At 43.4% G+C, this 27,892-nt stretch overlaps 2 protein-coding genes across 4 annotated transcripts in view; one reads left to right on the plus strand and one right to left on the minus strand.

Annotated features, from left to right (window-relative positions):
- The window catches only part of NARF (nuclear prelamin A recognition factor), a 38,925-nt gene extending 31,227 nt beyond the window's left edge, over positions 1–7,698 (minus strand). Inside the window, exons 1-2 of the mRNA XM_077327616.1 lie at positions 7,422–7,698; positions 5,618–5,749 (exon numbers count right to left, since the gene is read on the minus strand). Of these exons, the coding sequence (XP_077183731.1) occupies positions 5,618–5,644 (27 nt within the window). The 5' untranslated portion in view covers positions 5,645–5,749; positions 7,422–7,698. The remainder of the gene's footprint in view (positions 1–5,617; positions 5,750–7,421) is intronic.
- A 3,285-nt stretch (positions 7,699–10,983) lies between these two features.
- CYBC1 (cytochrome b-245 chaperone 1) lies at positions 10,984–26,572 on the plus strand. Of its 3 annotated transcripts, none has more exons than XM_077327619.1 (7): positions 10,984–11,133; positions 11,738–11,874; positions 12,209–12,250; positions 15,606–15,679; positions 19,740–19,836; positions 21,124–21,268; positions 25,570–26,572. In XM_077327619.1, the coding sequence occupies exons 2-7, from the start codon at positions 11,790–11,792 to the stop codon at positions 25,697–25,699; spliced, it is 573 nt and encodes a 190-aa protein (XP_077183734.1). In that variant the 5' UTR covers positions 10,984–11,133; positions 11,738–11,789; the 3' UTR covers positions 25,700–26,572. The 3 variants fall into 3 exon arrangements, with proteins under 3 accessions (XP_077183734.1, XP_077183732.1, XP_077183733.1); XM_077327617.1 differs by having other exon boundaries at positions 11,127–11,181; XM_077327618.1 differs by lacking the exon at positions 10,984–11,133 and adding an exon at positions 11,134–11,235.
- Positions 26,573–27,892: the final 1,320 nt, after the last annotated feature.

Here is a 27,892-nt window from a genome sequence, read left to right on the forward strand (position 1 = left end):
TGTTGATGGGGGTTCTGAGATGGCAATGACAGATCAAGACCTTTTGGTTGGTATGATTTTGGTCTTGATGGATAGCTCACTATAACTGTTTACGCACTGGAGATTTCATGCCAGGCTGCAGGCTGGAGTTTTAGTCATGGCAGGTTTCCCCACCTCTTTCTGCACCCACACGGGGGGAGCATTTGGTACGGTGTGCCTCATCCGCCCCCAATTTGTGCTCCTGCATGGGAGCTGGGGTAGTGAAGTTCCCAGTGCATAAATGGTCTATGTTAACTCAGTGTACAGCAAAGTTTTAAAGGACATTTCTTATGCTATGGGTCATCAGGAAAGGGACTGAAAATAAAACTCACAGGAACGCAGCCTGGTACAACCTTATCTAGAATACTGAATACAGTTCTAGTTTCTACATCTCAAAAAGAATACTGATTAGTTGGAAAAAGTGCAGAAAAGGGAAACCAAAGTTATAATAAGCACGGTATGCCTTACCTATGAATTAAGTGTCTGAAGCTTTGGGTGAGGAAAAAAAAGAGATTGAGGGGTGAAGTAGAAGAGCTGATTTTTAAACTCTGCTTTTCTCTATGAGGCTCATTACACATGTTGGATAATGCATTTCTATGCATTTTGGAAGAAGATTGTCCTCTTTCATACTGCAAAACCCAGCTGCAGAAGCACCTTGAATATACATTACCCAATGTGTGCGGATGGGCCAGAGTCTCAAGCAGCTTATAATCACATTCCCTTCCTATCCATAGAAGGTAGCTTATGAGGTGGTAGGTAGAGCTGAGATAGTTCTAAGAGAACTGTGACTGGTCCAAGGTCACCCAGCAGATTTCATGTGGGGGAGTGGGGAATCAAACCCATTTCTCCATATCAAAGTCCATCCACACTGACATAACATAACAAAATCATGTATGGTACAGATAAACCCTTCCTCTACTCCTACAGTACTTGGATTCAGAGTCACTGTGGAAATGACTTGCGGCCGAGTGACTGACAAAGGAAATGAGTGGCAGGGAAATCAGAGCTGAGTTGTGGCACCCCTGTGGAATTTTCAATGCAAGAGATGTTTGGAAGTGATTTGCCATTGCCTGCCTCCAGATCACAACTATTAGTGGTCTCCCATCCACATACTAGCCAAAGTGCTACTTCAAACTAAGTAGTAGAATTTATTGACATAAGCTGAGGTGATACACAATAGATCAGATGAATTTAAAAGAGAACTCAAGATATTTATGTGGTATAGGTTTATCCTTGGCCATGGCCACTGGAGCAATCAGTAGGTAACAGCTGTCATCTGTGGGCCCTGACAACTTTTGTAACTCACATTAACATTTCTACAATGCATCCCTCAAAAGAAAAGGAAGCTAAATAAAATATGCACAGTTTTATCAAGAATTGAAACTAAAAAAATTACAGAAAGTCCCAGACAAATAAGGATACCAGACAACGTATGCCAACAAGAAATGAATAATATATAAAGAAACAGTGAACCATGTTATATAGCTCATAGATATCAACTACTTATCAGAATGCCTGTTACATCAGCTGCTGTAAGCTAAACCCCAGTGTTCTAGCCTTGTAAGTAGAAGGAAATAAGAGTCCAATCTTTATTAGACAGAGCTCTCAGCTCTACTTTACAAGGCTGTTATGATGATAAACTAAAATAACCCCACACCCACTGGTCATTATAATCCTACTAGGTATAAAGCCCAGTGCACGCAGGAATGCACTGGGTGCTAGGACACAGGCTTGTAGTATGTCCTTCCTGGGTGATGGGATCTTGAGACTCAGTACAGTGAAGTGGGTAAAGATTAGCAGACTCAAATAGGAAGAGCCAGGTTTGATCCTCCCATTCCTCCTCCATGTGCAGCTAACTGGTTTGCCAACCTGAAAGTGGGGAAAGGAAGGAGGGATGAAAAGAAAGGGGGGAAGGAAGGAGGGGGAAAGAAAGGAACACAGACAGACAGAAAAAGAGAGAAAAAATGATAGGAGAAACAAAACAGACAGAAAATGAAGGGAGGGAGGGAGAGTGAGAGGGGAAGGGAGGGAGATTCTCCCCTGCCCCTCGTTCTCAGGCAATGCAGAGGAGTGCTCCAAGGCTACCGTGGGTTCTATGGGTTGGCAGCCTTTCTCCCTCTGTGGTGGTGTGCATTGGCCTCTTTGACGGCCTCCATGGCCCTCAGAGGCACTGAAAACACCAGGCGCTACCCTGACTGGGCCTGCACTGGCATGCGCAGGCCTCTCCAAGGGCCACCATGCACTGGAGCACCCCTCAAAAACTCCAAAAATGGTGGGCACTGCTCCAACTGGGGCTATACCAGTTTGTGCATGCCTCTCTGAGGGCTACTCAAAATGCATCACAGCCCTCGGAAAGACCTAAACACAGCGGCATGGACCTGGTCGGGGGAGCCTGTAGTGTTTTCAGGGCCTTCCATCCCTCCAGACTTGGACGGGCATGCCAAGGCCTGTGGAGGCCAAGGCAGGTTGGTCAGGCTAGGGGGTGGGCATTTGGGGGCCTTCTTGATCAGGGGGGTTGGGTCAGTGGAAAGCCCCCACTATGCAGATCTAGGTATGCTTCAGCATACTGAAGTCAAGGAGCTTTGATGCATTTCATTCTGCATAGGATGAAGCCCTAAATATAAACCTCCTAGATTTAAGCAATTCAAAAAATGTATTTAGTAAAAATTAGTCTTGTTTCTTTGCGGAATTCTTAATGACAAAAGAAACAACCCTAATGGAATCTGTAGTTTTATGTGACTTTGTCACTCAGTGTAGGATACATTTTGTATAACTCCACCTGAGTTAACAACATACATTTACATCACCCGAAGTATGGCTTTCTCTGTGCTCCTCTGCAGCTTAACAAACTGGTCAGGATGGTGCAACATGTGGAGTTCAAAGTAGGAGTTCAAAGCAACTACATGCTCAGTGTATTCTTTCATAGTAGTACCACACACTACTATTTGTGAATAAATAGGCATCTTCTGGGATCACTGGGCAGGTACAGCCACAGGATGCTATGGCATGAATCTGACTTGAGTGAAAAGAGAGGAACCTAGAGGATATTCTCGAAAGCTGTGGCAAATTGCCTGCTCACCCTTTCACTGAGGGTAAGTTTATAGATACACATCCAGAAACACCCTTCCTTGAATATCATGGTAAAATATTATTTCCTATGCACTGCCTGGCCAAAATGACACCAAAATTGCTGTCAAACAAGTCATAAATGGAAAATGAACTATCTGTCCCAAACAGGGCAACAGCATGGATGCTAGTCTCCAGGACAAACCTGGACATATAGTTTAGCTTTTGAGAATGAGAGGCTGATTCGCAAACTACCTCCTTCACACCCTAGGGAGATGCATAATTTATGTTCCCCAGGAAATAGCATCTAATCTCATCAATTTCCCAGTTGTGCTTTCCTCATACCCATTTACCTGAATTCACATATTTTACACCTTTCCCACTTAATAACTTCCCTCTTGGTACTCAAAGGTCATCAAGAACCATTTTTCACCTATAATTCATCCTCGGTAAAGCAATTATAGCTATTAACTATCTCCTGGGAACCCATAGAAGACTCTTCAAAAGTACTTTCCTTCTCCAAACAAATCCATCATATGTATTCTAAAGCAGTGGTCCCCAACCTTTTTATCACCGGGGACCACTCAACGCCTTTTACTGAGGCCCGGTGGGGGGGGGGGGGGTAGTTTACTCCTCTACTCTCAACCACTGCCCTAATGCTCTCTGATCGCTATGGTAATGTTTAAACATCCCTTCAAAATAAGATACAGACACGCCACAACAATGAACATAAGGAACATTTTATTTTCATGGACATGACAATGACAAATCAATGGGAACCCTGTGCTTGTTTCTCTGCAATGAGATAGTCCCATCTGGGAGTGATGGGAGACAATGACACCCGAAGTGTGTTGTAAAGGGCCGGGGGGGGGGGGGGAGAAGGTGTCCTTCGGGGCCCACCTCCAATTAGTCGAAGAACCACATGTGGTCTGCGGCCCACAGGTTGGGGATCGCTATTCTAAAGTCATTGTCAATCACCAAAAATCTAATCAACTCATTGTTTTAGGGGCTGACACATCAGCATTGCCCCAGGGAACATCTTCCTGTAAAATATGGGTATCTTGCCCCAGTCTGCTTGTGTTTGTCCTTGGTTTTGTCCTTACATCCCTATTTATGTATAGGTCCTTCTCCTCCTACAATGAACCGCTGGTTGTTCTGCTGCTGAATCTGCAGACCTTTTTCACATTGTGATTGGAATATAACCTTTTTCAACAATACTATCTCCCTTTTTATCCCTTGTTTTCTTAGCAGGCCTTGTTTGTATGTTTTATGTGCTTGCTCTACCCCTTTAATTCCCCCTAATAAAAAGCATTTCCAGTTTATCTTCTGATTGATTATTTTGATTTTCTCTGAGAAAACAATCCCTGAGATTCCAAGTTACCCCATCTCACCATGTCTCTGATTAAAAACTACTTCCTCCAAACTAATGAAGAGACCTCCTATTTGGATAACACCACTATATGTCTAAAATAACCATTTCCAAGCCATACTTTGTGTGTTGAATAGAACCACAGAATAGAAGATTGGCAGTGCAGTTCAGTCCTAAGCAATCTTTCTAAGACACTTGACTTTAATGGATTTGCAAGAGGATGAGCTACTGTGGAGTTGGCCATTTCCACCACTTACCCCTTCCTGCTGCAGTCCCTCGCATGTTGTTTCTCAAAGTCTCCTATCCCCAGGGACATTTATTTATTTATTATTTAAACTTGTATACCGCTGTTTGCCAGGAGGTCTCACGGCGGTTCACAATAAAACATTAAAAAGACAATAAAACTCCATGTTCCCATTATATGATAGGTAATAATAACAATGATAGGCAATAATAACGATTCTAATCATATAACCCCCGCCTGTTCAGTCAGAGGTCTGTATTTCAGACAGTATTTCAGACATAATTTCATAGAAATCAGTAAACTACGGTACTAGGGGAGATGCAGGAACATCCCATTCCAGTGATGGAAAGTTTAGTTTGGATTCAGCTCCAAGACTGCACTGTAACAGTGAAATCCTTTGAAGTGTTACTCCAGCCTAAACATCTTTAGGATGCTTTGGATGATTTAGGATGCTTTGGGTTGATCCTGCGTTGAGCAAGGGGTTGGACTAGATGGCCTGTATGGCCCCTTCCAACTCTATGATTCTATGATCTCTGCAAAGGATGACACTGTCAGAATCACACAGTAGAATGACTTAATTGATCTAGAAGACACTATTACAGTGATCATCTGAAGGCAGTATTTCAGTGATTTCTAACCTTTTGTGTATAAAACAATAAATGTTTAACATTACGCATATTACAGGACAATAAAACTCTTTCCCTCAGATATACAATGTTGAGAAATCCAAAACAAAACTCTTTTAGCCAAGCATTTAGTTTTGCAGACTGTTACTTTTGTTAGAATCCTATGAAAGTATATTAGAAAGCAACATACTACATTTAATGGGAATTGAAAAGAATGCATAGGATTGCAGCTGTGCAGCCCAGTTCTACACATATTTAATCAGAAATAAGGAAGCCCATAAGGAAATTACTCACCTTTTTGGTGCAGTTTTCACACTTCATTTGAAGGTCTTTGTGCTACTGTCTTTGGTGTGCTGGGTAAATGTTGCTGGTTGTCTTCTTATACTTGTACCGACGAGGAAGCAGCTGCTTAGGCTGTTCAGCTCCCTGAAACAGGAGAGGCACACACACAAAGCTGTGGTCAGAATTAAGATCACAGGCTTCTTGCCCTCATAGAACTATCCTCCTCTGCGACCGACCTATTCTGGTTCAGCTGACAATTCTGCCGTTGACAGGTTTCAGCATCAGGCATTTCAAAAGTGGGATGGTTCTAATCTAATCTAGCATTGCAGAACTGACTAAAGCAACAAATGCCTGCTGTCAGCTGATCAAAGACAGAACTAAGGCAGCATCCCAAGACATTTGCATGGTAATCTTGGCTCCCCGACAAGGAGACATAGGTTCAGCACCTTGTTCTTCTTGCTCTGGAAACCAAGACAAACTTTTCTGTTTTTAAGATACTATATAACATAAGGAGATGTTTTTTGGACATGACCAAAAGGCTACATGATCAGACATGCAGTGACAGGTGACTCAAGAAAATGTACAACCGTTCTGTATAATGTGTGCAAGAAAGGCTGCTTCTGGGATACGCCACACAGCTCTACCTTCAAAACCTTTATGAATGCTGCGTTATGAACAAATAAATTACCACCTGTCTTTTATCAGTGCCATAGAACGTAACGGATGCCCTTCATTCCTGAACATAACAGTTTCAAAGTACAGAAACATCAGTTTAACAACAACCATAATTTTGAAATACTTGGCAGTGGTGATAAAGAGCCTTTTGCTACAACTAATTTCTTTTCCATACTTGGTGTATGGAAACTGTCTGCAAGCCACTCAGACACACTGAGCTGGCCTTAAACCCATATTGTCCTTCAGTGACACTAAGGACTCAAATGCATTTCATCAAGGAGCTGTGGCCATTACAGGGTGCCATGAGGACAGGATGCAACTGCTCCCTAATAAAGTGTCTTTATTTCTGTGGAAGTCTTCCTAGCCAAGGCTTAGAAGTGCCTCGACCCACCTCAAGGTAAATACAGCAGGTTTTACCACAGCAGTCCAGCTGCAAACTGTGAATATTTGTAGATTGAGAAATATACAGAATACACAATCTACCCTTATTTTCTTAAGAAGAGGGGGCTATCCTTGTTCCCATAACAGATGAACAAATCCTCATGGAAATGAGCAAAATCTCATGGAAATCAACAGCATTTACTGACATGTCTCTGTATGACCCTTGAGTCTGTGCTACAGAGCTCTACATTTGCTTGGAAGTAAGACACAGTTTATTTCAAGCATGCTTAGCGGTTTACGTAGCCCATGTGGGAACACGATCTCCACCCCCAACAACCCCCCCCCACACACACACACATAAATCCAGAAACAGCTCTCTCCTGTATCTTGTGGATGTCTCTGCTCAAGCATTTAAGATGCCTTTTTTAAAATAACAGCCCACAAGAGTACACTTTATCTCAGGGATTATACAAACGGCAGAGTGTGTGTGGCAATTCGAGGGAGTTCTGAATCGTGATCCTTTGGAATTGCACACAAACACTCAAAGCACTCTTTTTTTGCAAGCTCCGCGCAAAACTAATGATTATCAGATCTTACTCTGACGACCGCAAGTCATTATTTCTCCTCTGCAGATGCAGAAGAAAGCAAGCGGGGGGGGGGGGGAGAGACCAGCTGAGAACAAGCATCTGGACATGCAAGAGCAAGCTGCGGCAGTTGCGAAGGAATGAAACGGAAGGGCAGAAAAGCAGAGACACAGTACCTTGTAGCCCAATTCGCTTAAGTCACAAATGGCATCACTGGAAGAAACTAAATTGCACCAACAACTAAAGACTGATGCACGCAGGTATCGCCATTTAAGCACAATCCACAGCGCAAGCGGGGGATCCTGAGCAGCCCCAACCGAGGACGGAGCCCGTTCTTTCTTTTTTCCTCCTGTTTGGGGGGTAGCCTGGTTTGTCCTCCCTCCGCCCCTGCCGTTTGCAAGCGTTCATTGTAGACCTGCGAGCCGTCACGTAGTCGCGAGCGTTTGTGTGGAAGCGCGACGGACAGCGCCCCCTCGCCGAAGAGAAGGGAAGGCCAGTGTCTTCATTCCCCAGAAGGACTTGCCGAAAAGCCGGGGAGGGACGGCGGTGACGCTCAGCGCAAGGCCGCTCGCCAAGATTACAGTCCATTTAAAACACGCGCGCGCACACAAGACTTCATTGCTGTTGTATGTCTTTGTAAAACGAAGCTCGCTTTTCGTTCGGGTCTTTTCTTGGTCAGCCATTAATGTGTTTATTTTGGACAGCAACTTGTTATACGGTGTTTGGGCTGAGGGATGCATACCCTATTCAGAACATGTGACAGAATTAGAGGACCTGTGGTGCGCATTCCTGAGTTTATTGTTCTCCAATAGTGACAGGTCAGCTACTAGCACAGAAGGACAGCTGCAGGAGGAGTATTAAGTTGGCTTCTTATTTCCTATTCATGAATTTAGCCAAAAACATTGAGGAGTTTGAAAGTTCTGTACCCCAAAATAAGAATTGGATCATAACATGTTCAGGGGACTCTCCCCTTTGAGGGGACATATGCTGTCTACTGGTTCAAACCCCAGTTCTTATGCCAGTTGCTCCAAAGTGGCATACCCCCAGGACAATCACCCCAAATGACACATCCTCAACATCCTCAACAGAAACTGTCCCTTGCAAGAAGGGACCAATTCGAACACTGGTAGGTCCAATCCAAACACTGGTTCTAGTGTCACAACCTTTTGTGCATGGTTGTTAACAATGCATTGTTCCACAGGCACTTTTGGGTTCTTGTGTCCTCTGATTTTAGTGTTTTACAATTTCTTCCCAGTTGCAATGTATGGCTGCAAAAGTTGAACCATAAGGAAGGCCGAGCGTCAAAGAATTGAGGCTTTTGAACTCTGGTGCAGGAGAAGACTCTTGCGAGTCCCTTGGACTGCAAGGTGAACAAACCGGTCAGTCCTAGAGGAGATCAGCCCTGACTGCTCTTTAGAAGGCCAGATCCTGAAGATGAAACTCAAATACTTTGGCCACCTCATGAGAAGGACGGACTCCCTGGAGAAGAGCCTAATGCTGGGAGCGATCGAGGGCAAAAGAAGAAGGGGACGACAGAGAATGAGGTGGCTGGATGGAGTCAATGAAGCAGTAGGTGCAAACTTAAATGGACTCCGGGGAATGGTAGAGGACAGGAAGGCCTGGAGGATCATTGTCCATGGGCTCGCGATGGGTCGGACACGACTTCACACCTAACAACAATCTGTGAGGAATGTTCAGCCTTGGGCAGGTTATCTTCTAGAACTGCAGTTCCATGATGTCACAGACACTGTAATGTAGACCTTTACTGGTGATGGATAGTGTTGCCAACTCTGGACAGTGCTATCCCTGGGGATCTCGGCCAGGGGATGGGATGGGTGGAGTTTGGAAAGGGAAGGTAACTCAGTAGGGATGTGATGCAATAGATTCCCCCTCTGAAGCAGCCATTTTCTCCAGAAGAATTGATCTCTGTAGTCTGCAGATCAATGATAATTACTGAAGACCTCCAAGGTTCACTTGGAAGTTTTCTTAACCTCATAAGAAGAAAAGCCCTGCAAGTTCAGACTAATAGTCCATCCATCTAGTCCAGCATCCAGTCTCTCACAAAATGGCCATCCAGTTACTCTGGATGGCCAACAATAGGGAATAGAGGCCAATGTCTTTGCATGATGTTACCTTTGGGATTCAGAGGATTAGTGACTCTGAATGTGGAGATTCCCCTCAGTCACCATGGCTAGTAGCCATTGATAGACTTATCCTCCATTAATCTATCAAATCCCCTTTTAAAGCTGTGTATTTCTGTATCACCACGTCCTCTGACAATGAATTCCACATTTTAATCAGTTTCCGTGTAAAGTAGCATTTCCTTTTGTCCATCCTGAACCTACCGCCCATCAGTTTCGTTGGATGTCCAAGTATTTTGGGAGAGGGAGAAAAAATTATCTTTGTCAATTCCTCCCACGCCATGCATAATTTATAAACCTCCATCATGTGCCCCCACTTTTCTAAAATGAAAAGTTCCAGTCTCATCAACCTTTCCTCATAGGGAAGTTGCTCCATCCCCATAATCATCTTGGTTTCCCTCTTCACTACTGGGAAAGAAAACAATGCTAGAAAAAGTTGAAGGCAACAGAAAAAGAGGAAAATCCAACATGAGATGGATTGACTCAATAAAGGAATCGACAGCCCTCAGTTTGCAAGCCCTGAGCAAGTTGTTTATCATAGGACATTTTGAAGATATTAATTCATAGGGTTGCAATAAGTTGGAAGTGACTTGACAGCACTTAACACAGAGACATCATACATTTAGGATGGACTTCCTTTTAAGTAAATACAATAAAATGTAGGCCTTGGGTTATGAAATAATTGATGACATGAATCATTTCCCCATTATGCAGGTGCTGCTGTTGTATCTGTGGGTAAGAGGCTTGTAAGATACCTTTTAAAAGGTTGGCAGTGGGGTTGTGTGACACTGACTACACCCATTTTCATTTATTTCGGTTTTTGTATGTCGTGTTTTTGCTTTGTACATTTCCCTCACTGGTGATTCTGGTTCACTTGCTTTAAAAAAATCATTTTTACATTATTTTAATATTTCAATTCCCAAACAGCAGAACAGCTTTGCTTGGCTATCTTGTTTGCTCACTTCAGGCGCCACCTCACGTTTTTGGCAAAACAGCCCATTCCCAATTGCAGTCCACGGAAGATGCAACATATCTCAGCTTGAAAAGACGAGCTCAGAGGTTCTCTTTTATTGCAGCTCTACCCTCCTAATCCCGAAAACACTACAAGAGCTCATGACCAGCAACATTTATTGAGCTGCACGTATAGATCTACTTATTGACTTCAATTCTGCTTCCATTTGCAGCAGGTGATAACCAGAACAAGAAGCAAAAGATTAGCCTTCATTCAGCAGAGATAGGGCAGGCAAAACTCTGCGGGGGTAAAATGGACCATTCCAGGATCTAGGGGGATTCCAGCTCCGACTTCTCCTTTCTACTAAAAAACAAACAAGCCTTAAAAATCGCTCCAACGCAACAACTTTGGCTTGAAGAAGTCTCTTGCTTGCTGCACTGGTTTTTGGTCTGTACGACCGGATGAACACAGCGAGGCATTCTCAAACGGGAACCTTCACGTGCAGTCTGGAAGTGGCACATTTCTCTCCGTACCACTCGTTCTCTTGCACCTGTGAACCATCAATTCAGGTGTACTTCTATGACACTTGCCCCGCATGAGAAACGTCCAATCGGAACCGGAAGTGGAATTGCATACCAATCTTATTTGTCCCCCTTCAAGACTCTTTGACATCCTAGAATTAGGTTAGAAAAACTCTATGGCTGCGTGTGAAGGACTGTCTGCTTTAGCTCTATGATATTCGGAGCATCGGTGTTTTTTTCGCCGCCCGAGGGAGCTTGGGAAACTGCAGTTTAGGTGAGTTTGAAAGGAGGGAGAAGGAGCAGGAAGAAGCCCGCTGAAGAGGTGGCTGAGTGATGCCCGAGAAGAGAGGACTAAGCCCTCGAGCTGTGGCGTGGGGTGGGAGGAAGAGCTGGGCTACTATATGGAGTGGGGGATCAGAGCATTTGTCCTCTAGTTTTATGCACATGGAGGGAAGTGTTCGTGTGACTTCCTTTTTTTTGGTCACTTTCAGTTTTAAAATGTGCGCACAGAATCCAAACGTTTCTTGTGCCGTAACTTTCACAAAGCAAGGGAGAAAGGTGGTTTAAGGTGCCTTTTGGGGGGGCTGGGGGGGGGGCTTAATTCTAATGATAATGTTTGATACTGAAATTTACTGTCTGGAAAAGCCATAAACCTTTTAAATTTAGTGTTGCTTAGATAGATGTTAAAAGTACAGTTTCTGCTTTAAAGCTCATACTTTTGATTGTCAGTACTTGTGCATAGGTGTTAAACACCAAATACATTTGTAGGAACTGATGGTTAGATTTCAGGGTATCGGATGTTCCCAAGGAGAAAGAAAAAGTGGGAGAGCCCTGCAAGGAATCCATCAATTACCCTTTTTTTCTCCTCCATTTGGTAGGTGGCTTTTGTGAGCACAGTCAGGCTCTGTGGATTCCCCCTCCCCCCTGAACATGTATATGCTGGTTGAAACCCATTCCAACAGTACTCTTCATTTAAAGAGGTCACCTGGCATAAGATCTTGGTCTCTTCTTGTAGGTAAGGCTGCAGCCCTTATGCGTACCATACATTTTTTCACTTTCCTAAAATATTGGAGCTGGTCTTATTTGATATTTTATGTTTGGCACCTTGGGGAGATTCCTCGTATGTTGTCCTTCTGACTAATGTGGATGGCTTGAGTTTGTGGGTATTAGACATGGGAGAATTAGAACATAATGAGGATTTCTTTTCACAGCAAGTGATCAGTTCTTTGAAATAGTATGATGGTAAACAATAGAAAGGCCAAGCAAAGCTTAATGTTTTGTAAGAGCTAGATGCTGATCATCATTTTTATAAATAGCTGTAGTGAGTTTGTATTTCTCTCTTTTTCTAGGAATCTCTTCTGTGGGCCTGGCTGCTGCTTACTACAGTGAAGGTAAAATTCAGTAACTTTTGCAGGGACTTTTCATTGCAACTCAACATTTTGGAAACCAAAATGTCTTTCTTAAAGGATGTAGCAGAACATGTTTTACTTTATTTGCCCCGTATTGTGCTTTCCTTAAAAATTTAGGATACCTGGCAGAGGTTTTGGATTGTATATCTGAGTCAGCATTCCATAGCTGGGTAACGATAAACATAAATTATGCAGATGACCCAAGATATTAACCCTTTCGTAGATGGACTCTTTCTCATTGAGACTTAATGCAGATTACACTCTAAGGTAATACAGTGTACAAGATGGGACATCCAATAAATTAACCTATTGGGCTTGAATTGCAGAAATCTGAAAACAAGTAGAAAATGGAGCTGAAACAAAGCATGTGGAAGGTTTTACTTCTTTCCAAGTCACCTTGTATGTTTCACTTGCAATAGCACCTGTCATGTTCTAAGACCATCTGTGTTATTCTGCCTTAGCATTTCTTTTGCTGCCACCAAAGACACACTTCTTAGACTTCTTAGCAATTCCTTGGGTATGGAAGGAAGGGCCACAAGAGACAAACACTGGTACATTGGATTGTGATGTTTTTATGTCTGGGGTTTTAATGGGGTTTTAGTCAGACTGATATAACCTGCCATGAGCCACTGGGAAGGGCGGGCAATGAATCAAAGGATAATAATAATAATAATAATAATAATAATAATAATAATAATAATAATAATACCACCTTCCTGCCCACCCACTCACAATCTGCCTAAGTTCATAAAAGCAGCATTTCTGTCAGATGACTATTTAGCTTCTGCTTAAAAAAGAGGAGAACTACCACCTCCCAAGGAAGCCTGTTCCACTGAAGAACTGCTCTTACTGTCAGGAATTTCTTCCGGATATTTAGCCAAAAATTCTTTTGGATATATTTCAACCCATTGGTTCTGGGGGGAAACAGAAAACAACTTGCTCCATCTTCTATATCAGCTGTCCTCAACCCCCGGGCCAGGGACTGGTCCCGGTCCGTGGATCAGTCGGTTCCGGGCCACAGCCCCTCCTCGTCCTCCTCCCCAGCTGCTGCCTCAGAGGCTGCCCTGCCACTCTGCCGCCAGTTCACTTTTGGTGCTCTCCAGCGGCTGCCATGGCTGGGGCTCCCCCTCGGGGTAGCACTGCGCAGCTGCTGCTGGCAGCGCCCCCCAGTGGGCAGCGGGAAGTCAGCAGCGCCAGGGGGGGATAGCAAGCGGAGCAGGGGCTCCGGCGGCGACATCCCTCAGCAAAAGACTACCCCCCCCCGGGCCTCAGGAAAATTGTCAAGCGTTGACTGGTCCCCGGTGATAAAAAGGTGGGGACCACTGTTCTATATGACAGCCCTTCATGTATTTGAAGATGGTTATCATATCACCTCTTAGTTCTGACCCTCTCAGCAGGCAATTCCATACAAAAGTCATATGGTGGTAGTGAGTTACTCTACAGAGAGAGGGATAAGCCTCTCCAGGTATTGGGAAAAATCTTGGCATGGGCAGGGTGGAATAGGGCTCACAGGCTTGAGCATACTTGTTCCAGCACAGCATTACATAGAGATGGAATCCCCTGGGACAACTCCACCCTTTGAGTCTTACCTGTGAAGAATGATTTAAAACTAGTCCAAAGCACTCCTTTACCCAAAAATGCCTCAACCTAATGGCATGATCTACTGTATCAAAGGCTGCAGTTTGATCTAATAAAATAAGATGAAATATGAGATGGGAGTGGTGTGAATTGAATATACAGATCTGGAGAAATGGCTTTCTCCCTTATATACAATTTAAAATTCCTCTAAAAATGGGCAAATGCCAGACAGATCAGCTATTTAGCAGATCCTCAAATATGTGTATGGCTTGTGTGCTGAGTACTATAAATTTCCACATTGCCTCTTACAGGCAGGGTAAATGATGTTATATGGTAACTGTAATTGTAATTGGGGATGCATCTGCACATCAGATATAGACCCAACATAAGGGGCAGGAAGAATAATGATATCAGCAAATGTTCGTGCCAGAGAATAAAGTCCCATTTTTCTGAAAACCACCTGAGAAGTCTCCCAAGTCTAGTATAGTAATAATTAGTATTTATATTGTATTGGGGATTTTGGAAGCTTTTAAAATGTTCAAAGCTCTCCGTGTACATTACTTTCTGTTAATCCTTACAACATTCCTGTAAAATAGGTGGTGATTATCCCTGTTTTGGAGAGGAGCTAGATCTCAAGCAGTGGCTTGCTTAAAGCCACCTAATGAATTCAGGGGGGTGGTAACTTTTGAACAAGTGACTGCTGAATTATAATTAGTCCTTTTGCCGTACCAGTTCTTGTACACCCTTTCCTCATCAAAACAAGTGTTTGGCTACCAAATTCACGTCCTGCAACTTTACCAGAATGAAGTGGTTTTAGAGGTTAGTAATAAATGTGCTCTGGCAGGGAATAAGGATGCCTGTTGCCTGTTTCTGAAAACTTTTCTTCTGGCAAGCAGGACATGCACTGAGTGCCTTTTACCAGTATAGTGTGTGTTCATAATAGTGATAACTGAATACAGACCTTTGACTTCTAAATGGATTTCAAAATGCATATGCAGAAACAATATCAAGAATTGGTTAAAAATGGATCAAATCTTTCATCTTTCATAAATATTAGACATCATTTAAAAGCCTGGCAGAAGGGTGATCACCTCATAAAAGATTCATGTTACAAACATCCAGATCGCAATTGGAAGGCAGTTTCATAATGGGACGAATACAGAAAACCTAGTCCTGGTAGATGCCAGCATAGCATTCACATGTGATAGTATTAGGAAAAGAGCTTCACTGGCAGATCTGAGGGAACAGGAAGGGAGTTGTTGAAGGATTTCAGAACTGAAATTAGCAACCTTGGATTAGGCTCCTAAACGAGAGCATAATCAAGGAAATTGTTGGCACACATGTCCCCAGAGTTACAGCTTGTCAAAAGATGGGCAGCAGCAATTTCAGATTAAAGTTGTCATGTGGCCTGCAAAGGCAGCTTCCTGTAGGACAGGGGTAGTCAACCTATGGTCCTCCATATGTTCATGGACTACAATTCCCATGAGAATTGTAGTCCATGAACATCTGGGGGACCACAGGTTGACTACCCCTGCTGTAGGATGCCTTACAGTCACATGTTCCGGAAACAACCAAGGAATGGATTATAGTAGCCAGGTTTTTCTGTCCCAGTAAGAGCCAGAATAGGCAAACAAGCCAGTGCTCATAAATAACTGGTGAATGATGCTATCTGAATTTTTCAGATTGAAGAAGAGGCAGGCATATATGTGTGCATTTGAATTTCACTTTCTAATGGCTGTAATATTTTTGTATTATTCAGATAGTATTGGATGGAAACTCTTCTATATTGCTGGCTGTCTTTTTGTAGCTGTGCAAAATCTTGAGGACTGGGAGGTAAGCAGCATGCTATGAGCTGAAAGTTCTAATTGCTTTGGCCAAATGACTGTTAATGATATTCAATCTAAAGCGGCGTGTTACTTTTTAGACCCTTGGGTTTGATAAAATTGACAGCAACTGGAATTGCTACGTAAAAATTAATCATACAATTAAGTTTTGAATAGGAGTGTCACTGAATCACTGAATGAACCACCATCTGATAATTTTTGAAATATGTTTCAAAAGAAAAATAAATAAATCCCACGGTAGTTTCAAGGCCTGGTTTCAGTTGCTGCCTGTAATCTGTGTTTTGTTCTGAAGATGGATCATCCTAGGTTCATGGGTTCACAAACACCTAATTCAGTGCTACTTGTAGTGCTTTGCAAACTGTTCCTTGTCCTATATATTTAGTCAAAGCTTCAAATGCAATTTTGCCATAACTTTTTCTTACTTAAAACCCTTTTTATTTTCTGATCGATGGCTTCTATAGTTATCAAGGACATTCCTCCAAAGGACTCAGGAGAATGTATGTGGCTTCCTCTCCCCATTTGATCCTTACAACAATCCTGCGAGTTAGGTTAAGCTGAGAGAGGGTGTCACTGGTTCAAGGGCACTCCACAAGTGTCACAGTAGAGTTGAGATTTGAACCTGGGTTTCTGAGATTCTAGTCTAAAACTCTGCTATACTGGCTCTTGCTTACTTCTTTGGTTTTAAGATATTGTATTTTGATTCTGGCTTATTTCTTGGTGATCCTTTGGCACCAGTCTGAATTTAACTACACCTGAGGAGAAGCTGTCAGAGTTCAGTGGCAGAGAACATATTTTGTATTTAAATAATTCCAGGTTCAGTCCTTGATTTCCCCATTCTGCAGTACATTGAAGTACAGAATTGCAGTGTTGAACACACTGTGGAAGTACCATTCACTACATCTACTGCACCCTTAAAAGTCTTCTGCCTGCAATCAGTAGGGAGGAAGAGGGCAGAAACTGTTTTAGTTTTCTGTTTCCATCTTGAAGAGAAACTAAATTCCTACAATGCTTATGGCTGGCTTTCGTGTCAGTTGTAAAGCTACCTACCCCCATCTTTGAATCTCACTGTGGCTGGCTCTAGTCATGAAACTGGCTGTTTCCAGCACCCACCTCCCCACCCATTGCTTCTCTAGGTAAAAACCTAAAACTAACAGTGAGAAAAATGATGCCAAACAAGCATTAGTCAGACAGCCATGAAAGTGGTTTGAGAAACAACCTAAATCTAAACTGTCTACCTGTCTCTGAAGTTCCCGATGGTTTAAGTGTTATCCACTCTGGCGTGGGATACATTTGTCAGTGCTTGAGTGAAAGGAAGTGAGAAGCTCGATTCATCCCGCAGCAAACAAAACCAAATGAATCTCATGCTTGTCTCTGTGTATTTCTTCATAGCCTTAAGGGTCTTTGGTAGCAAAACTGGGGAGGACCTTTGCTTGATATTTTCAAGAACTGATACCAGTCAGTGAGAACAATCCTTAGAAAGTTTATTCAGAATCCTAGTCAAGTGTATGCAATGGAAAATGCTACAATAGATGGACCCAGTTATACAAGCATGTTCCCTGTGTTCATATAAGTACTGTTCAAGCAGTTTTCTTTTGGGTGCCAAGAATTGCTGAATAGTCTTTGTGTGTAGCCCTATGACATATAGGTAATATACCACTGTGCTCTTCAGTGTGTTTGTTTTATATCTTGATGTGACTATTGATTTACTTAAAAAATAATCCCTGAAGTACTAATATTTATTGTCCTTCATTTCTTGCCAGTAAATATTACAAGTGAATGGGGGCTGAATGAGCATAGTGACAGATTGTATTTTACTTACTCCCAGGATGCACAATTGGGAAGGCATCTGTCCATTAATCTTGATTTTTTTATTTTTATAATGTTTCTTTCACCCATAGTTGACTCTAAATGAAGCGAGGCCCAGCACTGAGCACTGCTTGGTGCTTTGGTGCCACCGCTGCTCATCTTTCGAGGTTGGTCCTGCCCTCAGAAGATGGGCAGCGGTGGGGACATCAGAGCAGCGAGGCCCAGCACTGAGCCACACTCGGTGCTCTGGTGCTGCTGCCACTCATCTTCTGAGGACAGACCTGCCCTAAGGAGAGACAAGACTGCCAGTGGCAGTGCCAGAGCACTGAGGGCCAGTATTGAGCTCGCTCAGTACTCTGGCTCTGGCATTGGTGCCACCACCACTAATCTGAGGCTGATCCTGCCCTCAGCAGAGCAGGACCAGCCTCGGAAGACAGGAGGTGGTGATAGCAGCACCAGAGCACTGAGGCCTAGCACTGAGCCCCACTTAGGGCTCTGGTGCTGTCACTGCTTGTCTTCCGAGGCTGGTCGCATCTTCAGGAGAGTGGCACCAGCCTTGGAAGATGGGGGTCGGAAATAGGGGCAGCAGAGCAGTGAGGCCCAGCTCTGAACCCCACTCAGTGCTCTGCTGCAGCGCTGCTGGAGCCCCAAAAGAGCCCGTAGCTGGCAGCCACAGGCAGGCCACCTGAAGTGGTGGACAACTGCAGAACACGGTGGCCCTCATGCCACAAAAGAGGAAAGGAGTGGGAAGAAAAGGGGAGCGGCGGAGAAGTCTGTATGTGTGTCCGTGTCTGAGAGGGAGCGGGAGGGATCAGGAAGGCTGTCAGGGAAATAAGGGGGGAGAGGCCAGGGAGTGAGTGAGGGGTAGGAGTCTGTGCCTGTGTGTGTGTGTATGTGTTTCACGGAGAGGGAGGGGGCCAGGACAAAGGAACGCCCAAGCAGGTATGGGTTCCAAATACCCTGTGATAGTCAGACTCGCACTAGAATTTATTTTCCCCAACTGGTCATAGGAAAACAGAAATCTTCCATCATCCTCATCTTAGACCTCTGAACCTTTAATGTGACTACATTTGAATGTGACGGAATATGCCTGAGTAGACCTAGTTTGATTCTGCAGTGGTGGCAAGCACTTATGTTAAAAAAGGCACTTCCATGCAAGAGGCAAGGAGCAGCTTCGTATTTTGGCTTCTTGAATGACTGAGACCTCCTGAGGAGGTGTATTTCAAGAGACAAGCACTCTTAGATCATGGAACAGTCCAAGAAGCTGGTTGTTTATTCAGATGACTGGTAGATTGATCTGACTAGTTTAATGTTTTGTAATGCCAGGAGGGTCCCAGTGAGTGTTAGAGCATCTGCTTTGTATGTGGAAGGCCCCAAATTCTGTCCCTGGCGTTTTCAGGCTAGTTAACCAGTTAACAGGTGGCGTGAAAGACTTTTGACTGACTGAGATTTCAGATAGTCATTGTGAATTGGAGTGGGTTATACCAATCTTGACTGAGTATGGGTCTGACTCTACATGAAGCAACTCCATGTGAAAATAACCTTACTCCAAAATCTGGAAAGGATTGCTCCTCCTCCATTCCATATACAACATTTTAAACTAAATTCTAATCTGTTAAATACCTGGGTCCAATTTAAGGGTATATTATAAAGTATTTTAAATAAATATTGTGTTCCATTATCAGGAACAGTTGAGCCATTTAATCCTCATGTTACTTTGTTTCCCATGGCAAGCTTGGTCTGCCAGTTAAATCTTGGCATCCTTCAGTGTTTTTCAATGAAAAGCAGAAAGCACAGGATTGAGTTCACCGACAGCAAAGCTTCCACAGATAATGCCTGATGAAGTGTGTGCACACCTTAATAGCACAGGACTGTTGAAAAAGTAGTTATATGTGAAGAACAGGACAGAAAGTTCAAGTTGTCCATTGTATTATATGTCTCCATAGTGGGCAAAGACCCTTTAACTCCTCCCATGGAAATTGTGAAATCTGGTTACACTAGTTTCACTTTTGAAGAGAAGCTGAAGACCAAACTGAAGAGTATAATCCAGTAATAGAACAAGAATGATTATCTATTATTATGTAGCTGTTATATATTTACTTAACTGCTGAAATATTTGCATTTCATTGATATAGGGGTGTGTTTGTCCTTGGAGTCCTAAAGGCTCCTTTTAGAAAGCAATTATACTTCCTCTGCCTCACAGTTATGTTTATGTTTTGATATTTTCAAAATTATTTTTACAGGAAGCTGTGTTTGAAAAGGATGCAGGAAAAGTTTTCCTGAAAACATTTAACCTTTACAAAAAACTATTGACCCTGTCAAGGGGGGGGCATGAACAAGGTAAAGTAATGAATACAAAGCATTGCAGAACTATGTGCTTTCTGTGTTAAAGATAATATGAATTCTGTGTTCTGTAACCTGTGAAGGTTGTAAATTCAGCAAATTTGCATAATCCTGCTGTTTTCAGGAGGAAAGATAATAGCAAAACCAAAAAACCCATTAAGAATTTAGTTTATTGTATTGTGAATATAGATGGAGCAGAAGCAAAAGATTCTCATGTCCTTAGTGAGACAGTGAAATAAACAGTTCAGGTGAATCTTCATCATAGAGCATCTTTCATTTGTTAATGAAATAGGTAAGGCCACTGCTGGAAGTTCAGCTAGATAAGAATACAGGACTACTGCATCAGTTCAAAAGTTTATTTTAGCCCAGCATCTTATTTCCTATAGTCATCAACCAGATGCTTCCAGGAAGGCTATAAGAAGGGAATATAGGTAACTGTCTCTCCCTGGTGTTGCTCCCAGCAACTTCTGTTCAGAGATGCATTGCCTCTAAATATCGAGGATTTATTTAGCCATTATAGCTGACAGTTATTGACCCCTGCGATGCCGATAAGCTTTGTGGTAATCTTGTTTCTCTCAGTCTGATACCACATATGCTATAGAGTTCTGTATACAGATGTCTTTCTTTGGTTCCAAAAAGGACAAAAACTAACACTGCCAGCGTGCAGTAGTGATCGCGAGCCACAGCTTCTAATATGGTGATCCAGCTTTGATTCCTCACTCCTCCACATGCTGCCAGCTGGGTGACCTTGGGCTTGTCACAGCCCTGATAGAGGAGGCTCATCAGAACTCTCTCAGCCTCACCTCCCTCACAGGGTATCTGTTGTGGGGAGAGGAAGAGAAGGCAATTGTAAGCCACTTTGAGACTCCTTCTGGTGGTGAAAACAGGGTATAAAAACCAACCCTTCTAAATAGTTCTCAAGTGGAAATCATATATCTGTCAAGAACAAACGGACAGCTGTAGTGCTTGCCTCTTGCAGCTGGTTCAGCTATTATGGGAGGTTTAGTTATTTGAACCAAGAGTTTGCCATGTCATTTCAATGAAATCTGAAATCCAGCTAGCAAATCAGGAATGGAAGAAGCTGGTTTGGGCAAAGGGTTCTGTGCCACCAACTCTTGTTGAAGAACTCTGGAAATCAATTCTAGTGCCTTGGTTATCTTTAGTTCTGTTATTTATTTAGTTTTTTCAAAGTATAGCAGGCAGGAGCATAGCATTTCAAAGAACATAAGCTTTGCTGGTGAACTGGTGATAGCTCATCTGTTCTGCTCCTTCTTTCCCTTGCAGTAGTCTTTCCTTTGGATGAAATTCGAGCTGTGAACGTGCAGGAGGAGAAAGTACGCTATTTTGGGAAGGGCTACTTAGTTGTCTTGAGATTTGTCACAGGGCTTTCGCATCCTCTGACTCAGAACGCAGTGATGAGCTATAGAAGGTATAGTGTGAACTTACTACTTTGTGATTGATCAGAATATGTGAAAAAGTTACATTTCATCCTAGATGAGACAATAAGATTTTAGCTGCTACACAAACTGCTGATGTTTCATTTATTTCACAGTTTTTTTTTCAGTTTGTGTATCAGGGTAGCTAACCTCTTGTACGTTACATATTGGAAATATGCTGCTGAACAATTAACATATATTACATTGTTGTTGTTGTTATGTGCGAAGTCGTGTCCGACCCATCGCGACCCCATGGACAATGATCCTCCAGGCCTTCCTGTCCTCTACCATTCCCCGGAGTCCATTTAAGTTTGCACCTACTGCTTCAGTGGCTCCATCCATCCACCTCATTCTCTGTCGTCCCCTTCTTCTTTTGCCCTCGATCTCTCCCAGCATTAGGCTCTTCTCCAGGGAGTCCTTCCTTCTCATGAGGTGGCCAAAATATTTGAGTTTCATCTTCAGGATCTGGCCTTCTAAAGAGCAGTCAGGGCTGATCTCCTCTAGGACTGACTGGTTTGTTCGCCTTGCAGTCCAAGGGACTCGCAAGAGTCTTCTCCAGCACCAGAGTTCAAAAGCCTCAATTCTTTGACGCTCGGCCTTCCTTATGGTCCAACTTTCGCAGCCATACATTGCAACTGGGAAGACCATAGCCTTGACTAAACGCACTTTTGTTGGCAGGGTGATGTCTCTGCTTTTTAGGATGCTGTCTAGATTTGCCATAGCTTTCCTCCCCAGGAGCAAGCGTCTTTTAATTTCTTTGCTGCAGTCCCCATCTGCAGTGATCTTGGAGCCCAGGAAAATAAAATCTGTCACTATCTCCATTTCTTCCCCTTCTATTTGCCAGGAATTGAGAGGGCCGGATGCCATGATCTTTGTTTTCTTGATGTTGAGTTTCAAGCCAACTTTGGCACTCTCCTCCTTCACCCGCATCAACAGGCTCTTTAGTTCCTCTTCACTTTCTGCCATTAGAGTGGTATCATCTGCATATCTGAGGTTGTTGATATTTCTCCCTGCAATCTTGATCCCAATTTGTGACTCCTCTAATCCCGCATTTCTCATGATGCACTCTGCATACAAGTTAAATAGGCAAGGCGACAGTATACAGCCTTGCCGAACTCCTTTCTCAATTTTGAACCAGTCAGTGATTCCATGTTCAGTTCTCACTGTTGCTTCTTGACCTGCATATAAATTTCTCAAGAGACAAATAAGATGCTCTGGTATTCCCATCTCTTTAAGAACTTGCCACAATTTGTTGTGCTCCACACAATCAAAGGCTTTAGCATAGTCAATGAAGCAGAAGTAGACGTTCTTCTGGTACTCCCTAGCTTTCTCCATGATCCAGCGTATGTTGGCAATTTGATCTCTAGTTCCTCTGCCTCTTCGAAATCCTGCCTGTACTTCTGGAAGTTCTCGGTCCACATATTGCTGGAGCCTAGCTTGTAGGATTTTGAGCATAACTTTGCTAGCATGAGAAATTAGTGCGATGGTGCGGTAGTTTGAACATTCTTTGGCATTGCCCTTCTTTGGGATTGGAATGTAAACTGACCTTTTCCAATCCTGTGGCCATTGTTGAGTTTTCCAAATTTGCTGGCATAGTTGTCATTAGTTGAGTCTTGTTAATGCAGCTTTCAGCATATTATAAGGTGGCATTCTTACGGTCCTGGATAACTTCCATATCTGGGCATTATAAAGGGTGTTCAAAAGTTGTCAAAAGTTTACACTCATGACTTCTCTAATATTTTCCCATTTATATATATAAAGCATATTACAAAAAAGATACATTTTTAAGAAATGTTTTCTTAAATGGACCTCAACAAATTAATTTTTATAATAATAAAGACAGTGAGCCATTCCTAGCTAATCTTCTGCCACTGGCTAGTTCTTACATTCCATGTGCTAGTTTGCTTGATTTGCTAATTATACTGTTCAGAAATGAATCCTCAAAAGTGGATGCTGCCTTAAAGGTTAGAGAATGTGAGTATTATAGCTCAGATCAGATTGCTCTACTCAGGCCTGCCCTTATCCCTGACCTGGAAATTACAACTGGTCCAAAATGCGGCTGCTAGGCTCCTCACAAGGTCGTCCTGGAGGGCCCATATTCAGCCTGTGCTGAGGCAGCTGCATTGGTTATCGGTTATCTTCCAGATCAGGTTTAAGATTTTGGTTCTTTCTTTTAAGGCCATCTGCGGCCTGGACCCCGCTTATCTGAGGGACCGCTTGTCTCCTTTTGCTCCCTGTAGAGCTCTTTGCTCTGCAGGTTTGAATTTGTTGGTTGTTCCCAGCCCCTGTGACCATGGCCAGGGCCTTTTCAGTCCTGGCCCAATCAGGTGGAATGAGCTTCTGGAAGAGCTGAGGGCCCTGACAGAGTTATCACAGTTCCGCAGGGCCTGTAAGACAGAGCTCTTCCACCAAGCATTTGGTTGAGGCCAGGCAGCTTGGGTCCCTTCCTGCTTAGACCTTCTGCTGGACATCTGAGCAGTAGAACCCCCTGAGGTAGTGGTTAGGGAGGTAGTAGGGGTTGTTGCCAAGTAGTGACTTATCTTAATGTTATTGTATTTTGTGTTTTTTTATACTTCATGTAAACTAGCGGTCCGCAACATTTGTCAGGCCGCGGACCACTGCGCCGGGGTGCAGGGAGAGGGTGACCGGGGGGCCCGTGCACGCGCGGCAGCCCCGATGTAAACGCGCATGCGCGGCCGCGGCTCCCTCTCCCCGCCCCTCCAGGCAGCAAGGAAATCAGCCACTGAAGCAGCCAATTAGCTTGCGGCCCGGCAAGCTTCTCTTCCCGCCCCCTCCCAAAGCAGGCTACAAGCTAATCGGGCGCTTCAGCGGCCAATTTGCTCACGGCCTGGCGAGCTTCTCACTGTGTGTGGGGGGGGCGGAAAGAGGGAGCTGTGGCCCCACGCCGAGGCCACTGCGGCCCGGCACCGGGCCACGGCCCGGGGGTTGGGAACCACTGGTGTAAACCACTGTGAGCCGGTCAACCCGGAAACGGTGGTTAACAAAACAAATAATATATAAATGATTTATTTTAACTATATGGATAGTTCGTAAAATCATAACTGCTCAAAGACAACTGTTTATTTATTTATTTATTTATTTATTATATTTCTATACCGCCCTCCCCAGAGGCTCAGGGCGGTTTACATTAAACTTATAAACAATACATGGAACAATACATTTAGATCACAGTATGCCTTGACAAATGCTGGTTTTATTGTCTTCTCTCTGGGAGCGTATCACTGAGGAACAAGCTGTGTTGTATGTATTCATACAGTATTTGAAACCATAATCAAGACCAACTTTAGACATCGGTTTGGTAATCCCTAGCTGTATATAGTTGGTGGAATTATCTCCATTCAGACAGCCACTTTAACCATGGGTTTTGAGTGCTGTCTAAACTGAGTGATGATATCTTTGCCAGATTCACAGAAATGAATTTCCTGAAAGTACACCACAATGAAAGCATGCATGGGAATTGATTGCTTGAGGTTCGGGGCAGTCCATTGCATCATATATCTTCATGCACCAAAAATCCTTGTAATGGGCCATGCTGCAGAGTCTGAAAATGTCCATTCTTATCAGTGGCAATATTGTGTATGTCAGCAGGTGCTTTATATCAAGGAGTCTATGCTGAAACGTGGAATATGATTTTTGAAGGGGCATATACAGTTCCGAAATTGTTGCTCCATGCTGATTTTTCACTAATTTATTCTACTGTTCAAATTGCAAGGCTGTGGTGGGGCTGCTCAGGGCGAGGGCAAATCCCAGGCCCTCCCCCCCTCCCTTCCAGGTCCCATTTGCTGGTTGGCTTACTTTTTGCAGTCTATGTGAAAGAAGTTGGAGGGGGATGCAGCCAGGGCTGGAACAGCGTACCTGATTGGCTGTTTGTTAGACGGATGGCCAATCCAGTAGGCGATGAGTCCCCTCTTCCCACCACCCTAGTCGGGCTTTATTTATGTTACACAAAATTTTCTGATATCTCACTGAAGTTGCTTGTAGTGTGAAAGAAAAACATGTGTGAAATCCTGTTACTCTAGAGAATAGTCTTGGGGGGGGGGGAGTCTTTAATTCTTATGAGTTCTTCTCAGTTTTGTTACACTGAACAATTGCCTTCTTCATTGAATGCTTGCATGTGTGTGTGTGTGTATCTCTATCTATCTATCTATCTATCTATCTATCTATCTATCTATCTATCTATCTATCTATCTATCTATCTATATTCCAAGTGCACACACTTTCATAACTTGCAGAAAACCACTTGCATAATTACCTCTTCCTTCCTTGCCAACAGTGATGTAGAAGACATGGCCAAGCTCATTACTAGCTTTCTTGAGCTGAACAGAGTATCAAATCATGGAGATCCTGAGAGCAGCAGTGGGACAGATGGCAGTGATGTGGAAGACCTCAGGGAGAAGCATTAACATGAACTCTGACGCACAGGAAGTGAGCGCTCTCTCCATCCTAGAAGACAATGTATGATTCCCACAGAATTCAGGCTTCGGTGTCTTCCATAATCATGACTGGAAATATTGAAAAATTGACAGTTAGCTTGGAATTCTACACACAGTATCTGAATACTGAATCACATAACCACTTCTTCTGTTACATTTTTTTACTTCTGTTCAGCGGAAACATCTACCATAATTCAATATTCAAAAGATAGTATGTATTAAAAAAACACCTTAAATCCTCTAATAGAGTACATTGTTGTTAAGGGCATAGGTGTGAGCCTAACCTATATTTTAATATTCTGTTTCTTTAAAAAATACTGGAAATTGACTGGAAATGGACTTTCTAGTATAGCCAGTAAGTTGTATTCATCTAAAAGTGTTTTTCTTAAGGTGTTTGGCTTTCATATTTAAATTTTATACCTATTTTTTCATGTTATAAGAACATTTAAGTGTCCTGATTTGGCAGACACTTTTGCTGACCTGTTCATGATAAAGATTTTAAAATATCTAGGATTGGACCGCTTTACATACATGTGGAGAACAAGTTATGCTTTAGAGCACTCCTACCATCTGTTTTTAAACTGTCAACTGCTTGTAAAGCAGTTAATATTTAATATTTTAAAAAATGTCTCTGCAATATTTGATATTCAGTATTGAGCTTCCTGGTCAGATCCATGCTCCTTGTAGTACAGATATTTCTGCATTTTCCTTCTAACTATGATGTATGTGTTTTTTTTTAATGAAAGTTTGGGAAACTGCTATAGGAAAGCAGCCAATAGGTACTTGTGAATTTCAGTGAGGACCTAATGAATGGAAATAAAATTGTATACTTTTCTAGCTCAAGCCTGCGAAGCTTGTAATATTCATATGTAATATAAACTAAATTTGGTGGCTAACGTTTTCTTGTATTGAAATACGTTCCCAGTTGAAATTTTGCTCTCATCATATTTAATCTAGCAGCTATCAATCCCCGCCTCTGTAAATGCTGTCTTTTGTAACTTTACATATTCCAGGAGTCTCAGAAATGCAAGTTGCCGCAGTATCTGGGGCATTTTTGGATGAGACAATTGTATCTTGTTCTATCACCTGGGAACCCAGGACTCATCAGTTTAAAGGTTCAACTATGCAGTGTGCAAGACTGCCTTTGTTTAGAAGATTCATTTGGTACAGGACGCTATGCCCTTCCTCTTAGGTTATTGGAAGCACATTATACCTATAAATGCAATCTTACTCTGAGTAAATGCAATCTTACTCTGTGGCATTTTAATAAGGTTTGTTTAGGAGCACTGAACCCCCCCCCCCCCCCCATAGCCTGCCTTGTTGGAATCCATCTGGTCGGGTCATCCCTTCTGGGGTCAGAGACAGGGTCCCCACTTGGCCATCTGCATAAGATGGGAGGGGGATTCCTTGTCAGAGGCCTTCTCCGCCACATCACTTGGCTCTGGGGACTCCGTGAGTGTTGCTGCAAAGCTGGCCTGTCTGGATTCTCAGTCATCACTCTCATTCCTTTTCTCCCCTCTTCCTGTACTGACTTCATCTCTCTCTCTCTTACCAATCTCTCTGTCTCTCCATCCACATATTTCCTCTATTCTCACCACCCTGTGCTTTTCCCAGTGTCTCCTTTTATCCCCCTCTCTGCTTCTCTTCCCCCCTTTAGCTGGCTCATCTTCCTGCCGCTCAGCCCTTCCCCACTCCCATTGGCCTCCCAGAGTTTCCCTCCCCAAATGCCTCTTAAGCAGGTGCAGGCTCTCCTGCCTCTGGTCGTGTGTCCTGCACAACCAGGGTGTGGTTGGCATCTTGGTGTCTGGCACAGCTGCTGCTTCTGACGATGCCTGGACCTGCTGCACCAGCTGCCTGTCAGTCCTGCCCCACCCGTTTGCAGAACTGTGGTGTCACCCTGGTTGAGGCCAGCTGTGAGGTGTGCAGTTCTCAGCTGAGGGCTAGGTGGGTCTTTGGGGTCTTGGGGGGGGGGAGTAGGTGGCTGTTGGTCTGTCTGAGGAGGGGGCCAGTAGGTTGGGCCAGCACTGGGAGAGTCTGGGGTCAGACAATCACTACTTACTAAATCAACAATTTACAATAGTATAAGTACTGTAGACATTAAGACAACCTCAGTGGAGACCTTTACTACAAACATTCTGAATTCACAAGGGGAATATGTGTAAG

The sequence above is a fragment of the Paroedura picta genome, chromosome 3, assembly GCF_049243985.1.
Source record: "Paroedura picta isolate Pp20150507F chromosome 3, Ppicta_v3.0, whole genome shotgun sequence".
Taxonomy (NCBI): Eukaryota; Metazoa; Chordata; class Lepidosauria; order Squamata; family Gekkonidae; genus Paroedura; species Paroedura picta.